The sequence below is a fragment of the Nothoprocta perdicaria genome, unplaced genomic scaffold (genome assembly GCF_003342845.1).
Source record: "Nothoprocta perdicaria isolate Ctin4 unplaced genomic scaffold, notPer1 scaffold_47, whole genome shotgun sequence".
Classification (NCBI taxonomy): Eukaryota; Metazoa; Chordata; class Aves; order Tinamiformes; family Tinamidae; genus Nothoprocta; species Nothoprocta perdicaria.
In genome coordinates, this window is record NW_020455721.1 from 3,714,538 (window position 1) to 3,733,022 (window position 18,485).

The following is an 18,485-nucleotide window of genomic DNA, read 5'->3' on the forward strand; positions in this document are numbered from 1 at the left end:
GGTGAGACTTTATACTTTTGAAAAAACAATTGCGTCAAATTTGTGTTATATCTTCAAGTTGCATGATAACTTCATACCATCAATATATATTAATGCATAGCAAGCATATAAATATGTAATTTCTACCTAAAACTTAAATGAACATTTACATAAATATCTTGGCAGGGAAAAAATAAATAATTCCTTGAATTTTGTTACTAAGTTTGGTAGAATATATATATGCAAAATATCAGACTACGTAGAGAAATGTCTATGTCTGTGTTCAGCAGAATGAATGGCTGCGTTCTTTCCCTATGGAGGAAGCTATAGAGCTTCACTCCGTAATACTTTCCCAAAGCAGTTGTTTTAAAAAATTCATGCATTATAAAAGTTAATGTTTTCACTTCCTAAATTCTCTAAATGTGTGTGTCATTCTGTGGGTGGCAGAAACCACAACCGCTTTGAAGACCTTGCTGGGCTGAACGCTTGTGAAACAAAGCTGCGGTTTTTGTGATTGCAGACAGGCATCCAGAGGTAATGGAGATTATCCTACAGCGAGGCTGATCCCAGTGCTTGGCAGTAGCCGGTTGGTGTCGTTTTGAGGCTGTTCTGTCTGATCTGCAAAGGTCTGGGGATGTTCCTGGTGACCAGGGGAAGGGAAGTGTCATGCCACCCTTCAAGAAGGGCAAGGAGAAGGACCTAGAGGGAGTGACAAGGCAGTCAGCTTGACCTCGGTCCCCGAGAGGAATATGGCACAAAATCAATGTGCCGCTTTAGGGCGCGTTGAGGAAGGAGGGTGATGGAGAACAGCATGGATTTCCCGAGGACAGATTGAGCCTGAGCAGCGTGACTGCCTTCTGTGACAAGATGTCTGGCCATGTGGATGACAGGGAAGCTGTCTTTGTTGTTGTCGTCGTATTTTTCTGTTTAGTTGGTCATCTTTTTTACCTCGTATTTAGCAAGGCTAAATGTAGTCTCCTGTAGTATTTTTACAGATAGATGAGGCATGGACTGGATGAGTGCAGTTGAATTCTTTCAGGCAGCCGAAAGAATTAGCTAGGCTTAAAGGGTGGTGATCCATGGCATGAAGTTTAACTGTTGAGAACGGGGGTGAGGAATAAGCCCGTTATTTTTTATTGTTAGGCTTATCTTTAACAGGAATTTCAGGGATGCAACCATTGCATTTCCAAGAGATCAACCATTTTCATGGCACCATCCAGATCTTGTTCTGCTCATGGTGAGCATTAGGAAAGTAAGAGTGGACACTTGTCTTCCTCTTCTTTGAGAGTGCCAGCTCAACAGCTCAGCAGTGCCAGTACCCAGCTCAACAGCTCCCCTGTTTCACCAGGTCTGTACCCAAACTGGCCTTTTTGCTTCAGTTTCCTCCTTTTGTCATCTACTTGTCAGATATTCTGCGATTTATCATCCTTTTTGAGCCTGAGACATTGTGCATTTGGAGAGGATTTGCATTTGTGTGTGTGTGTAACTACCTTCTCTCCTGTAACATTCCCTCTTGTCCATGTCAAATATGAATTTAATGGTGTTCTTAAAGAAATGAATCCTTCTAGACCCCCACTAGCACCAGTGGTTATTCCCAACTTGACTGAATCTTTTAGGATATCCCAGCAATGGGATCTTCCAAGAGGGATCCATGTGGAAGAACTGACGGGCTCAGAAGAGGCCCGGACTGCCCAGGAGAGCCGTGTGTGCAGAGCAGCCTGCAAGGATGGGAGGAATTCTATTCCCCAAGACCTCGGTTTCTGTTAAGACTAGCATTACATCCAGGTTGATACAGCGATATGTATTTCAGTTATCTCCATAATTTCTGAATCAAGGTGCAAAGCATTCTGGCATGCCAGATATGTAGATGGCCCTTTTAAAATTTCTGCCGTGTAACTAATGGGGAGCCCCAATATTAAAAGGAATATTTAAAGGAATATTTGAAGGAGCAATTCCCATAGGGAATTGCGCTCTGGGAGAAACCCCTCTGGTTCACATTGGAAAGTCTTTCAGGGAAGGAAAAAAAAGAAGAGAATTAAAAATACGTGTTTACCTACTTTTTGGGTTTTTTTTTTCCAAAAATCTCTTTTTATTTCCTCTCAAAAACCTCATTTTAATAGTTATTTCCATGTCAGTCTCACTAGATTTTGTGGTTCAGCTTTAATAAAGATATCCAGTTAAATTTAATTGAATGTCATTTGCACAAAGTACAGGAGGCTAATAAAATAAAGGAATTTCAGAAGAACTAGGGGCTGATATTTTAACAGTTTCCATTGGAGTTAGAGAAGTGGAGTAGATTCCCCTTCATAATTAATAAGATCTGTGTTTACAACAGTGGCATGAAGCAAAATATTAAGCTGTAGAAAACTTTGATTAAAGAAATTCATCATTTTGAGTGGCTCTAAAACCAAACTGTCCATATCTCATAAAAGGGGCAGCTGGAGGATTTCTTCTTTTGTGACAAGGGCTGTTTAGACCTTTGCAGAAAAGGAAAAAATAAAACCCATATCAGATCATTGGTAATGAGTATTTTTGTAATGAGATGTTTTGCTGGGTACAAAACCTCTTCCATTTGCATGGAACCTTTTTTCTTTCCAACATTTTCCATTCTCGGTCCTCTCCAGTTAGGCCAGAGCAGAGAGCAGGGCCCAGCTGTTGAGGTTACTGCGTGTGGGGAGGTGGTAGCAGCGCTGTGATCAAAGCCTGGTTTGTACTTGCTGCTGTTTAAGACTAATGGAGCTTGATCCTGCAACACATGCAGTGAGTTTGCACGTGCAAACTTTGCAGTTTGGGGTCTGTTTATTGGCTAGGAAATCAGCTGGAATCAGAATTATCCAGTAACAGCATGTGCAGAGCGGTCTAGAGAGGAGTGTTCCCTGCAAGAGAAATGGAAGAGTTGCTGTGTATGATTAGACTGTGAGTTTTAATAACATCCTGCCTAGGGCTAGAGTTTGGCTGGGCAGAATCAAGTGAAAAAAGGGAAGTGTAAGAACTGTAAGAAATGATAATATTTCCAATTTTGCCTGGTTCACTCTACTAAAGACGGCTGTTGCAAGTGTGTTGTTTCTGCTCTGAGTTTAAGTAAAGACTCCTAATTTGGGAGTGCAAAGGGCTAGAAAAAAACAAGCACAACTTGTGTTTGAGTCGCTGCCAGGCCTGCAGCAGCGGAGATGAGCGCTTGGTTTGCCCTGTTGTTGAAGAGGGAGCACTTGGAACAGCCTTGAGGATCCGAGGGCCCGTTTTGTCAGCCTGGAATTGGGAAGTGAACGTTCTCCGAAAACACCGATTTTTGTTTCCTTCCCTACCTTACAAATCCTCGCCTCCCTCTGCGTGAATTATTCCCGTTGCCTGTTGTTCAACACCCTGATCGGAGAGCAGATGAGACAGTTATTCCTGTTGTTGCTGATTTACTGTTACAGCTGCTTCCTCTTCATGTGATTTAATTTGAAGTTTCAGCCCACCAGGGGGCTAATGGGCTCCACCTAGGCAGCCTTAAAAGCTCACTGTTGTTTTCCACCGGAATGTTATTTCCATTCCGAGGCAGTGATTTATTTATCTTTTTCCCTTTCGTGCTCTTCTGGTAACTGGGAGGCAGTGTTCCCCCAGCCCTTTCCATGCAGGGAAAAAAAGCCTGGAACCACTCAGACTGAAAAGCTAAAAAAGAGAAAAATAAAGGAGAATTATTGTGTTTCTGTTGAAAGAGAGTAAGTAAATTAATTGTGTGGTGTGTTTGATGACTACTGGAAACTGGAAAAAAAAAAAAAACAGCACATGAGCCATTATTTATATCCTTTATGTTTTTCTTACCTTTAGAATGCAGCTATTACCCGATTCACTTTTTTCATATCTCAGGAAACATAAGATGGGCAGCAAACTTTAGAATAAGTTTTATAGCATCCTACTGCCTGCCCGTGCCCTGGGATGCACTTCCAAAAACATTAGCAAATGCTGTGGAGATGAAAGTGGGGATACAGGGTGCAAACAAATTCTGCAGACGTGGCCCTGGAGCAGGGAGCTCTGCTTGAAGGGGCCTGCAAAGCCACGGCTAGAAGCCTGGTAACCAAAGAGCACTAGTTCAAGAATACTTTTGCTGGGGCCTTTTGTGAAAATACAATATATCACTTAGTAAACTTTTCTTGAAGCAAAACTTAAGTAGTGAGACACTTTTTGGTTTGCCTTTAAAGTGTTAACACTTAAAAGTGTTTAATTCTAAACAATATGACCTTGAAAAAGCCTTTCTAAACAAATAGAATTGGCTGTGACGTTCCAGCTGGCCTGGTCTCCTCCTGTGTTGTTACAGTGCGAGTGCAAGAGCAGCAGTCCTGAGTTCATGTTGCTTTTGTTCTCTAGTTTTATCACTTTGTGTGATTGAATGTACTTTGCGTTTTCCTAATCTCATACATGTCTAAACATTTATGTTTTATGATACGTCCTTCTCTGCTGGTCTGCAAAGTGCTTTGAAACTTTAGATATGAAGTTTCTTTCCACCTTTCTAATCACCCTTTCTAGTGGTTGGCTGTTTTATTGATTCATCATCTGTAGTAGGAATTCAGCTCTTCGTTGAGTTGATAGTGTCTTATCTAGCCAGTAATCCCAGAGCAGCTTCCTCCCAGCTTCCCAGTTTCCAGTGGCTTATTCCTTGCTTCGGGGTGGCAGGAGGAGGAGGAGGAGGAGGATTGCATTACAGAAAGGATGGAAGCTGGACAGGCTGCTGGAAGCAGATGTGTAGAACCTCATTGCCCTCTGCTATTACGAAATGGTGGTGCAGCCTTCCCCCTCCTTGAGCAGGAGGACGTTTATTACCAAATTGCAGTGTTCAAGGTCAATACACTTTACCCTACGAATGAAATATGCCATTTCCTAAGGCCTGATTGATGGAAAAGATAATGGAGTATTAACTACCAGCAAACAAGGTTTCCAACACCAGCCCTTAGTTATGCAGTTGTGACTCACCTTTTCAATACAATCTTAATACCACATTGCTAGTTGTGTTGTTAAAGAACACAGGTTTTTAATCACTGTGTTAATCACTGTGCTTTAGGACTATTTTTTTCCTTGTTGGAAGCTTACCGGTTAATAAGTTAACTGCTAGTAATGACCATTAATGCAGACGCTTTGCTTGGGTAACGTTGCTTGCAGTGTTTAATAAATAAGGTTTGAAAAATAGAGCAGAGCACCAGACTTGACTGACTCGCCGTAGAGGGAGCGCAGAATTAGTCATTGGCTGTGAATGTTAATCACTCCGCAGCAATGATAATTTACAGCATTGTTGTAGCACTCTTGTGCTCATAAAGTGAACTTAATAACCCACTGCTACCCTTGGGATAAGCCTCCCTCCTCCCTCGCTCCCCCTTGCAATTGAATACCCGGTCTGGCTGCATAATAGCTTTGTGAAATACTGCATTAAAGAGAGTGAGCAGCTGTATGATAAAATAAACAGCTCTGAAACAGATTTGTTAATTATCTCTCTCCTTTTTTCGCAGAGGGTGTTTGCGAGATATGGCTGACCAGTGAAGACACGGGGGCTTATGGCAGAGACATTGGCACAGACCTCCCCACGCTCCTGTGGAAGCTGGTTGAAGCTGTCCCTGAGGGAGCTATGCTGAGGCTTGGCATGACAAACCCTCCCTATATTTTAGAGCATCTGGAGGTAAGGAAGAAAAAAGGGAATCATTTATATGCTGGGCTAGACCCTTCCCTGAGTCAGCGTGGCATCCTGCGTGTAGTGCATTGCCTTTACAGCAGTGGCTTAAGAAATAGGCTGCACATGAATTTCTAGAATTAGACTAATGGTGTTCAGCCATTTGTCTGACACAGCAAGCTATCCGATTAATAAGATATTCAAATCATTTTGGAATGGTAATGTTATTGAGGTCTCTGACCTGTAGATATTGACTTGGGGTTTTGTCCACACGTCCAGTATTTTCAAAAACTGAAGGAAACCCTGTTAGCAGGCAGTGGACTGGGGAATTGAAACTGTCTTCCTTTTTGTTCCTCAGATAAATATTTCCAGAATTTATGCTGGTCTCAACATTGCATTCATATTTGATGTCAAATGCTGTGCAGAGAGAATATAGAGCTTCCATGACAAGAAATTGAAATTTTAGCTGTATATCTCTGTAAGAAAATTCTTTAACCAAATAGTTAAATGGAATTAGAATCAGCTATGTGTACATGGAAATTTAAAGGAATATTATGTGTACGAGAAGCATGATATGAGAGTTTTGTTTCAAACATCAGTTGTTTTGGTTGGAGTCTGTCACCAAATGAATTTACTGAAATTCATGGGAACTGTTCGTGGAAAGATTCTAAATTCAAGGACAATAAAACAGCAAGGGATCTTATAGCTTCAGATAATTTTGTAGCCATATACCAGATAAAGAGCTGGTATCCATGCTGCTTTCCCTAAGAACATACAGAATCAATAGTTTTCTTAGCATCTCTTGAGATGCCAAGGGCAGGTTTTTTTCTAAGCGAAGTCCTCTCCTGTGCTAGCAACGCTGCATCTTTCCCTGAAACATGTGGGGAAGAGGGAGTTCTCCTTGCTAGGAATGCCCAGTTTTTCACTTCACCAGCTACAGGACACAAATTCCAGTGAATTTCCTAGGCTGCTCTTCTATTCTTTGGTTAACACACTGAGCCAGGATGGGGTTCTGACAACATACTAATGGAAAACTTCAGGGGAATGGTTTCGTCGTGATTGTAAGCACTTTGCGGTTTACCATGAACTCCCATATCTGTTATTAGTTTTCCCTCCTTTTTTTCCATTTTAAAATTTTCGGCATCCTATAGGACAGCAAATACGACTTCTAGTGATTGTGACAGTGGTTGTCTTTGCTTTCTCTTTTAACTCCTAGAATAACAAGTGTTTTGGCATCCGCTGATGCTCTTGGGGAATCCCTTGGGGAATACTCATACGGTGAGCAACAGGGATGTTGCTCACCTTACGAGTATTCCCCAAGGGATTTTTTTTCATCAACTTCTGGGAACAGGCACATGCCAGCCACATGGCACTGTGGTCTTCTCAATCTGATATAATCTGAGGAAGGTGAGAGGGTATTTTTGCTTTCCTCCAGTCAGCAGCAACCTGAGGGAGTGTGAGCATGTCAGCTCTGTGATCTGTGAATGATTTGCTTTATCGCCCCTAGTCTTTCTCCTTTCAAAGTTTCTACAAATGCTGGAAGCAGGACTCTCCTTGAAGTGATCTCTAGAGCTGACTCCTCTTCAGGAATGCCCACCGGCCTCTTTGGAAGCGGATCTTTACATGTGTGGCAGAGCCAGAGGAACCCATGTAGGCCTGTTGAAAATGTGGCCCTGAGTGTTGCCATGAGGAGCACGCCAGTCCTGCCTTATGAATAACTACCTCTGTTGGAGCTTTCATGTGGCTGCCAGTTTATTTGGTGTTTTTCTTCTATGTGTGAGCGAGAATTTCTGAGCTTATAATTTGGGGAAGCAATTCTGATGATTTGTCAGACAAAATTTGTAATTATTTTAAGTCTTTTGCTTTTCTGTCTACTCCCCTCTTCCAAACTTAGCAGACTTGTACCTGTGCAAGATCATTGGGGAATGTTGGCAGCCTCCTGTATACATTTTCACCAGACAAAATAAACTTTTTATGGAGCATTTGCTTTGAACTTTCCAGGTGAGGGAAGGATACCACTGTGATGTGTTAAAAAAAAAAAAAAAAAAAAAAAAACAGAGAGAGAGAAGCTGATTAACCTTCATGTCAGCTGATTAGGATAAAATCCAGACATAATTCCGTTATCTCTGAAGAAAATTCTATTGTTTTGAATGTATTATTGTTTGCAAACGTCTCTCATCCACTGTGTGTAAAGGCGATGCACTTGATTCATTTATTTGATTAGATGTCCCATTGCTAAATGGATAGACATTTGGCTTTCTGTGAAGTATACTTGGGGAAATATGCTAAAAATGTCATTTTGTATATCAAACTTAAAAAAAAAAATTCAATCAAATTGTATGTATCTCTTAAAATGAGAAAATTGTATATCGCAATTGTACACATGCAACTGCAAGGCGAGGAGGGTTTTTTCACCTTACTGAAGAAACATGTCTGATAAGTGGCATAGAGCAGGGGCAGTCATATAAGAGCAGGAATTAATTTTAAGGGCTGGACGGAGCTTCCCTTGGGACTTAGCCTGAAAGCAATGATTTTGCTTTGCAGTTTTTGCCATATAGATACTGGGGCTCAGCTGCAGGTAAAAGATTTTGCTAGTTTGATGTCTGTTTTATTCTTCTTAAGAGCAATAACAAAACACCTGTGAATTCATTTTTTTCTCCAATAATACTGAATTTTGTTTTATGTTTTAAAACGTGGGCCAAGTTAAATGTTTTAAAATCTCAATTTTATAAGTTCTTATTTAAATCTTCAAATCTTAACTTGACATGTTGCATAAGCAGCATCATTTTAACTATTTTGCACGTAAGTATAAATTTGGGCGCATTTTACAAATATGTCTCCCTTCAAATAGTCACTTTTTTTTAAATCTCTGCTACTAAAAAGCATGAGCTCACTGCCTAAATCGTGTGCTTGGAACTCATAAATTTCTTCCACTCCTTCATGGAATTTCTGTGCCTTTCTGTGCCCTCAGTGAAGCTTTCGAACCGTGCGTTTCAAAGACTGATCATTAATTTAAATCTCTGTGTTCCCACCAAGATGCTGGGGGCATTTTCACTGTTAACCCAGAGAACTGCCACTGCTCTGGTGTCCTTTGAAACAAATCCATTTTGGAGACATCCAAATCACTGTGCAGATGCTGAGAAGGAAATGTTGGAGATGAGAAGGAAATGTTGGCCTCAGTTTGTGGCCGTTTCCTCTAGTCCCATCGCTGGCCACCACTGAAAAGAGGCCGCCCCCTCCTCCTCTCTCCCTCCCTTGAGGTATTTATAGACACTGATCAGGTCCCCCCTCAGCCTCCTCTTCTCCAGGCTGAACAGGCCCAGCTCCCTCAGCCTTTGCTCACAGGGCAGATGTTCCAGGCCCCTGATCATCCTTGTGAAAAAAGAAATTCACGTTTCTTTCTATTTATTCTTTTCCTGTATTTTTTTCCCCTCTTTTAAAGAGTGCACTGAACACTTTTGAGTCTTGTCTGTAAGCTGAGGTTTAAGCTGATCTGAAATGCATTTAGAAGGGGATACACACATTCTTCAATAACAAACAAGAAGGCAGTGTGATTTCAAGGATTAAAAGGCTTTCAGGGCACATGTTTGCTTGGTTCCAGCATTATTTTTTGTCATTTTCATAGACTGCTGCATTTGAAAGCCCCAATTAAAACCTGTTGATTTGAGCAGGAAAAAAAAAAGAAAACTATGGCATACATTTAAATAAATGAATAGTTAAGCTGATGACCTCTTATTACCATAAGTTTTGTAGTGTTTTGTAGTTGGTGGACCATGCAACTTTCCCTGGCTGTAATTACATAGTTGTCTATACTTAAACTGTGTTTTTCTTGCTAGCAGCAAAGTTGAAAGAAATTTCAGATATCAGGGAAGGGAGAGATTAGGGTCTACATTAATAGATAGTTGCAGCTTGGCTTGTGAAAAAAAGAAAAGAACACCCTTTTACAATTTTCTTATTATGTTAAATGCTTGTATGTATGCGGGACTGTACATATATCTTTGTGTGCTGTATTTCTTTTTTTTTTTTTTTTTTTTTGAAACTAATATATTTATATTCTTCTTAACATATTTTTACATTTTTGGGATTCCAAATATAGCGTAATTCCTTGAAATTGCTCCTTAAAGCACTGTATTGTGGGGACTTTTTCAGGAATGAGCCCACTTCAGAATGAATATGTATTTGGGTATGATGGGCTTAGGTGAAGGATGAATGTCAGGTCACAGTCGTTTTGTCTAACCTAGGATTTTAAATTCTCACACTCAGCCAGTCCTCATGTGATTGGTGATAGATATGTTTGCTCTAGGCTGGTGGGAAGGTGTTTAGGTTTCATAAATGTTAAAATAAGAATCCATCATATTCTTGTTGAAGGTTGCATGTTGTATTTTTAAGTCTTGGATGTCCCTTAAAGCTTTAGAAATATCACTGTGCTGGGAACTTTGATAAGCAATAATGGTTGCCTCTGGGTGATGGAGAAGGTAACGTTTGGGTTGGTGGGATTGAAGCTCCTGCTTTGCTTTACACTAGTACTGGGAAGCATTGAGAGTTGAGAAATGCTGCAGAGAAAGAGCTGGTTTCATGAAAGATTCATCTCCCCTTCAAAAGGGAATACTTCTTTGTGTTTATCTGGTGTTCCACAGTATTTAGGGATCTGGGCGTAAAAATTTGAGTTAATATGAAGTTATGCTGCTTCGATGGTTAAAACTGTGGACGTTAACTGTGACTTAACTATGACTTGCTCATATGAGTGTTCTTGCTTCTTAGGGAATCAAAACACCAAAGAGGATTAAAATGCAGACAGATCTACTCTCAGTTTTGTGTTTAGTGTTGGGGTGTCTGTCAGTCAATGCTGTCTGCTCTGAGCAGACCTTTGGAGCTGAGATGTGTTTCATTGGTGGATTATGAACAGAAAATAAAAAATCACCATTATCCGAACATTTTGTTCAAGGAACAGGTATTATGTGTATGGCAACTGTATGTTTGCCAAAAAATCAGTGAATATTTTAGCAGTTGGCATGGGCTTCAGGACAGGGGAGCAGAAATTAATGTCAGATATGTATCTCACATGACAAACTGTGCCATCTTGTTTTAATATTTGTGCTTACATTAGAAATGAAATGAGATCTCACTTTCCTAGTTATGTATATTATGAGAAGTTCTACCAGCTACTTTCCATGCTCTTCTAAAAGCTTGTATTTAGTTTAGATGCATGAAATCCTTTGTTTTCTTTGATAGATGAGCTGTCACACTCGCTCAATGATTGCAACATCATCTGCATAATCTTCAGTAAGACTGCTCGCTTCATGGGGCCTCGGCATTTGTTTTAAAATGTATGATTTGAGGTGATTATTCTTTGATTTAAAAATGAGAAAAAGAAAATTAATGTATTCTAGAAATTTGAATAAAGCTGCACAAGAATACTAGTTGTGGGCATCTGTACCATTGCATTAGAGGAAAAGACATTATAAAATCTCTTCTCTCCCATCTTTGAATTCAATTGATTTAGTTATGTTAAATGTAGATGAGCTGCTGAAGAACTTAAATACTCTGGTATAAACCTAGGGTGCCTACAAAGGATAGAAACCGATAGCGCTTGGCTAAAGCCAAGCCAATAAAGTTTAGCCTATGGGTGTCCACTATTTTAATTGCAGTGTGACCAGCTCAAGCAACTGCTTGCTTATGTGTTGTACCTGCCTGTTGGAAATCAAGAGGGGAACAAGAAGGGAGCTTCCTCACACTGACCTGCCTCAGTGCAGCTTAGTGATGGATGGTGGGGAGTGTCACCCCTTCTCTGATTTCCCCTTGAGCAGAAATGACCATTTTTTTAATATCATAAGGGATTCTCACTTATTGGGAACGCAGTGGACAAACACAAAGGATGGATGATGTTAGCAAGGTCACTTCATGCTGCTGGGCCTCCGAAGGCCGGAAGGATATTGGAACATGTTGTAGGTAAAGTGTTGCCTGGGGATTGTGTCACAGTCCTTCGTTCTTATCTGTTGTAAATATGTCCCTTTCTTTACATTTTAATTATTTTTGAGATTTTTATTAGGTAACATAAAATAAGATTGAGAGACAAACATATTTAAAGTAGCACTGCATTGTTATAATAGCAGTGCCCTTTAGGGAACTTCCCAGCATATCTGTTTCTAATGCATATTGCAAACAGGGAGCGTAGATTTACTTGCATAAAACTATCTAGGGCACACTTCTACGATAAGAAATTAGAGGTGGGCAGAAAAAGAAGGCGGATATTTTCCTACATGTCAGAGTTGATCAATTCAGAAGGAATTAACTGTTCAGTTGGTTCTCTGTAATACCTTAAACCACCATTCTGGTTGTTACTTTAAATATACATTTTCCATGAACGATTCCAGTGGCTGCAAGTGGACACACAGTGCCCCAAAACTGCATAAAGTCCCTTTCCAATTGTAATGACGATGGCAGCAGCAGCAGTAAGAGTTTCATCTTCAAAAGCACTGGACCGTTACCTGCACGTTTCCAGTTACACAACTTGAGCCACCTCAAATGGGAATTGAACGTCTCAAACCCTTGAGGTAATCAGTTTGATAACATAAGTGCTGGATGTCTCACTGAATTGGTTGTATTTTGGTGATACCCTTGCGGGGACTTTGGCATTTTACCTGCGCTCACAACTGCACACAGGCTGAGGGAGCAGCTGGCAGCACTTACCCACTGCAAATGCTTCGTAGGCCAGTCCTTGATGCCAGAAGAGGGACTGTGGAAGCCAATTTTCTCAACATGAAGCATTGCAGGAGCCCAGGGCATTATCTCTATACTGAGAATTACTGTTTTTCTCCTGGATAAGTAGAAAAATCATATTCCACAAAGAGTTTCATTCTATTCTTTATATACATATATATAACATATAAATACACACGCATAACAAATACCACTAGATTAACACTAATATTTTAGAGAGAAACATTTGTAGTGCAGTTCTTAGTTTTTCCTGTACTTAAAATTCAGAAGTCAGATAGATACCGTTTGCCACTGTGTGTATCCTTGTTTATGCAGTGCCTTGTGGAAAGAGATACAGGAAAACTCAGCTGAAGCTTTCAACCATGAAATGCAGTCCATATTTATTTATGTACTTGTTGTAAGAACTGTTACTAGCTCTTCTCAAGTAGATATAGCAAGATTTTCAAGGCTTATAATTTGTTTTTTGTTGGGTCCTTTTTTAAGAGATTAGGTATGATGTGTAGTCTTCCCTCTACCACCCTTTTGCCCTTCCCTTCCCACCTCCCCCAATTACCTAACTAGCTGAAGTTGCTTCTTTTATGACGTTAAAAAAAAAAAAAAAAAATTAGCTTCCACAGCTAGGAAAAGAACTGGGAATAGATAGGGCTGAGTGTATGGTGCTTACTGCTGGTTGCCCTCCCAGCAAATCACAACTTGCAGTCTGGTTTGTGTCCCCTTCCAAAGGTGGCCTGAGCTCATACCAGCTTTGGGGGTGGTAATCTCGAAGGCATTTTTCCCATATGACAAAACAGATTTTGTTGCCCTCCATCTGGCAGGTTTGATTTTAAGGTTCAAATTACGTTGGTCAGGATTGCCAGGACTTCTGGCTGCTCTAGTGGGGCCTGCGTCCTCTTCATGGACCTCTTGGACCCGGCCATAAGTCTTGTCTGTGCGAGGTGGCCTCTGTGGAGCAGCGCAGGGCCCTGTAGCTCCCATCCTCACGCAGAGGAGAGGCCGCGGCCCTGCCTTCCAGCGGGCCCTTTGGAAGGCCTCTGCTTGCTCACCCTGTACGGCCGCCCATCTGCAGACCCTCGCTGCGCGGGCTGGGCATGTGAGACGGCCGTCTCCTCTTCGTTAATTTAATAAATTCTTAAGGGCTTCCAAGGTGCAGTGGTGCCATCGCTGCCAGGCCTGTGTCGGTGGAGCCCATGGGATCCCTCTGCATTCAGCTCCTTGGAGCGGACCGCAGCCCTTGGTGCCTATCCAGGTTCTGCTGGAGGGGCGACCATGGAGCTCCCGAGCGGCAGCTGTCACCAGAGCCCCTCGCTACGTAACCCAGCCCCACAGCTGCCAGAGGGAAGGAATTTGGAGGCAAAGCCAACTCTGTCGCATTTCCATATGCAAGAGCATTGCCTTGGGTTTCTCCGCTGGCAGAGAGCACAACCCTTTTGCTAGGAAGCAAGTTATTCGGATCATCGTGACTCCAATATGAGACAGAATTCAAATATTGGATTTTTGCCTACTTGAGGGTTAGGGGGGGAAAAAAAAAATTATCCGCCTGGGAAGTTTGCTTATCTGACCAAGATGCACGAATATTGATTTTTATTACCTTGGTGATTCCCTGCAGTTGTGCATGATGTCATTACAAACAGAAGGATTGATTTTTCTGGTTAGGTGGTTAAGTCTGAGTGTTGTAATTGTTGCAATAAATTATACTGACTAGATAAAAATCTTCCTGGCAGTGTTCCTTGTGTTCTGGTGTCTTGCAGCTGCTAAAAATTTGAAAAAATTAGCTTCCTATATGGTCAGTTTCCTGACTCTATATTGCTAGATTCAAAATTTAAGGCAGCTTTTCTTTTTTTTTGTAAATTCAGCTTAAAACAAATCAAGCTACTCTTTGACCCTTTTGTTCTTGCATAAAATCTCTTCTTCATCTAGTCCTGCTATTCATTTGTGTAGTTGTTAGTCGATTGCCCAGCATAGGGGGAAAGAGGCAATCAGCTGTTGGAGTTGTGATTAAAGTCAGAAGTTTTCTTTCGCAGTCTTGTAATTTCAAATGTGGTTCCTTTATTATGTCCAGATGGAAATAAAATAAATTATATATTACATTTTTTCCTACTAGCTGAAATATGTAATTATATTTAATAATGCAAAGTGCTTTGTTTAAAATAAATAAATAAATAAAGCCTATAAACAGGAACCAGATGTTAGACTTATAATGTGAAGACACCGTAAAGTACAATTATATGTTTAGCCCTTGATGCCCTTCAAGTCCTCTCTGGGATATTAAGTAATAGCTTTATTAAGTGATGAAATCTAGTATTCTTTATGCAATCTGTCAGAATGAGGTAAGTACGACGGTTCAGTGCATAGCTGTACTTCAGTTAAACCTATGTGGTCTGGTACTTCCGTGGAGTTCTAGGTATAGTCTGGATAAGACTGGCAACATCTTACCTTAAAAGTTTGGGATAGAATGCTCTATTTCCATCTGAACATTTAAAAAGAATGGATTGTTTTCTTCTTATTTCTTCAGTAATGAAGCAAAACATTCATTTAGTTCGTTATTTTGTTTCCTTGTTAATTCAAAGAAAGCCAGAAACTTGTCATTCACTTCTAAGCAACAAAAGAGACGGTGGCTCATCAAGTATTTCTTTCTCATATTTGTTTCATTTATGTTTTGTTGATAATTTGTGTTCTGTCACCAAGTCCAAAGTGATTGGTGGGAAGTCACCTCAACAGTGGGACCTTAGGTACCGGTCTATACCTGAAAATACATAAATGTGCTCAACAGAACAAACTGCTTTCTACTGCAGAGTGGTGTCATGGAGGGAAATGGAGGGAAATAACTTTAAAGGAAATGTTAGTTATTTATGTTCCTATATTTATTTTCTTCTGACATGCAATGCATAGCTAATTTTGTCTGAAATTTAAAAGCAGCTCTTCTTATAAGAAGGAATTAAACCCTATTTTAAGGTTAAAAAAAATAGTTCTTTGTGTGTATGCAAAGTGGAAAGGACAAAATCTTCTTAGATTTTTAAAAATAGTATTCTCTAATTTTGTAGCAAGCTATTGCTTTCATATGAGATGGTGTTCAGCCATATAAAAGTCTGGCTAAGATAACACTTATATTTGAAAGTGAGAGCATCTAAAAATAGCTTATGACCTTAAAAAAGAATTTACAAAGTGATCACATACAGAACAGACTGTTACTCAAAGGATGCTAAATTTGAGAAGAGTGATAAAGAACCAATTCTCTTCTGTTTTGTAGTGTGAGTTCTTTTTAAGAACTTGGCAGAAACATTTTGTGGAACTTGACTTTCATTGATTTCTTATACCATAAATCTGTTCTTGCGTGAAGTAATAGAGTTGTGGTGCATGGCTCAGGTTCCAGCACTTCTGCCATTTCTGAGATTTTAGAAGCAAGAACATGCTGTGTTACTGATAAGCAAGAAATCATAGGTAACTGCTCGAAAGCTTCATGTAAGCTGCCTTTACACTATTTTCTAAAGACTGAGAGAGAAAGGCTTTGTCATTTGCTTCATTTTACAGAGCTTGTTTAATAGAGTTTTCATGTGAAAACATATTTTCTAGTCGAACATCTAAAATCAGTATGAACATCTGCAGATGGCTCTGTTGAAAATGGAAACCTTTGAGTAGATCAGGTTTGTAGGAGGCGTCTTGGCATTTTCTTCCGTCCTCCAGGAGCAGAGTCGACCTTCCTCTGGCTTGCATCACGAACCAGAGCCAGCTCCACACCCCTCGCCGTGCATCAAACTGAGCTCCTGCCATTAGCAGTATAGTCATTACTGGTGTATCAGTTCACCTAACTGTTACTGCTGGTGTGTTAGTTCACATATCATTTGCTACTGGTGTATTTAGTTAACGCATCTGAGACAGAGGAGGTGTTCCAGTGAATAACATAGCGGCTTCTCTCTCGCCCTGAGGTAACAGGATTCTGGGCAGAGATTCTCAGAACTGCTTTCAGAAGTGATTGGAGAATGTCAAGGGTTCATATGGACCTCGAGAGAGATGAAAAGCATCTGCCAAGGGAGTTGTTCTAAAAATCAGCCCCTTTGAAAGGCAGGTGCCTGAAAGGGATGGAAATTCTTACCCTTTCTTGGACCAGTCCAGGCCAACGTCCTGTAAATACTGAGAGAAGATACTGGATGTGTGACTAATATATTGCCAATTAATGATCAGGAGGGAATTTGTGAATAATTGCAGCTTAACGAGCAGAGCTGGCAGCAGCAGCGAGCGCTGTTATCTGTGCTGGCAATGAGGAGGGGAGCTCTGGGCTGGGAGAGCCTGGCTGGAGCGTGTGGAGCTGCAGCAGCAGCAGCAGCAGCAGCAGCAGCCTTTGCTCCTGTGCCCGGGAAGAAAGGGAACATCTTCAGTGAAAGAAAAAAATCTTTAGGGAAATTGCAAATCTGGTGGCATGTGCCATACGGTTCTTTTGCCAAATTTGCTTATTTTTTGCTGGGTGAAATTTAACAGACCATATTGCACCACTTTACCCATGATCCAGATGTTATCCTGTCTCAATTTTTAAAGCGTCTTTTAAACTTTCTTGCCAGACTACGTGTCCTCAGTTTTGTAAATAATCAAAATGCAAGAAACCTGACCACCTTATTCTGTTCCCCATCCTGCTATATTCCATCACCCTGCTAAGTGTCACTCTGGGGATTGATTTTTATTTTGTTTTGCTTTGTTTGTGTTTATGCATTCTTCCCATCTTTTTTATTTGTACATAATGCATAATGCCCTCTGTCTCTTTTCAAGCCAACACAATGCTCTTAACCACTCAGTAATTAGTCTTATCTATTATATCACACAGAAACCACTTCTAATTTCTCAGTAATTTCTGGAATATCAAAGGTAACATTTCAGACAGGGTTGCAAATGATCAGGGTTGCAAATGCAAATGATTAGATCTACCTTATTTAGCAATGGCCCATTTTAAGGACACTCAGATCAGAGGCCCTTATGTATTGGTAGCAGAGGATGACTCTGACAGGAAAGCAGCTAATTCTTGCCATCTCCTGGCATTTAAATTGACCGCTTTCTGAAAGCGCTGGTCAAGGCTTTAATGACATGGGATTGAGTTTCAAATACTTCTGAAGTTCTCCCTTAAATCAATACGTAATACTATTTAGTAGATACTCTTTAGTTTGTTTTTATCTTAAAACAGTATATAATCCCATAGCTGTGTCTTTATTTTTTTTCTTAAGAAAATCCCATGCAAGTATTTTCACCTGCTTGTGCCCTTTCAAGAGTGAGATGTTGAAAATCAGTATCTTTTTTCTTTTGGAAAACTCATAGGAAATGGCAAAGATTCTCAATCATCCCAGAGTGTATGCTTTTCTGCACATACCAGTCCAGTCTGCGTCTGACAGCGTACTCATGGACATGAAAAGAGAATACTGCGTGGCAGACTTCAAACAAGTAGTGGATTTCCTTAAAGAAAAGTAAGTCTATTAATATTCAAGAAAATAGCTTTTTTTTTCTCTATGTTAAGAACATGTGGCTGCAAACAATTACTGCAGTTTTATAATTAAGGTATGAAACAAAGAAAGAGCTTCTTTAGCTTTCAAAGACTGAGTTTTCTCTAAACCCCTTGATGTGGTTTACCCCTTTGCTTGAGCTTTTATAAGTATCTTAAATCTCTGCATGACATGCTTTTCATTTGTCAATATATTCCTAATCTTTTTCAAATAATATGTTCGTAGATTATTTTTATGTTTAAACTACTATATATAGACTGCTTGAAGTTCACATTATTACACTCTTCTTTAATGTGGCTTTTCAGCATTGTATACTTTGTGTACTGGAGATGATCCAGCTCCAGCTAACATAAATGGGTATTTTTTTAAGTAAATATTCTATGTCCTATAGCTGATGTACATTCAAGTCATTATAGTAATACTCTAAACTTGCTTATGGGATTGATGATTTATGGGATAATTTCCAAATTATTTTCCTTAAGAAGGGAATTAATTTTGATAAGTAGTGTGTATCATGTAATGTTGCATTTATGCAAATCTGAAGACAAAAGTTAAATTCACTTGAAAATCTCTTGTAACAACTGCCTGGAAATTGTGATGTGCAAAAAAAAAGAAAAGCAAGTTGCAGAACTACAGAATCTTTTTCTGTAGACATTATGTTTAGT

General features: G+C 40.1%; 1 protein-coding gene across 1 annotated transcript in view; it reads left to right on the forward strand.

The window, feature by feature from the left end:
- CDKAL1 (CDK5 regulatory subunit associated protein 1 like 1) overlaps window positions 1-18,485 on the forward strand; it is a 352,009-nt gene that overhangs the window by 207,323 nt on the left and 126,201 nt on the right. The window contains exons 10-11 of the mRNA XM_026047034.1: window positions 5,463-5,629; window positions 17,639-17,784. Coding sequence (XP_025902819.1) covers window positions 5,463-5,629; window positions 17,639-17,784 — 313 coding nt within the window. The remainder of the gene's footprint in view (window positions 1-5,462; window positions 5,630-17,638; window positions 17,785-18,485) is intronic.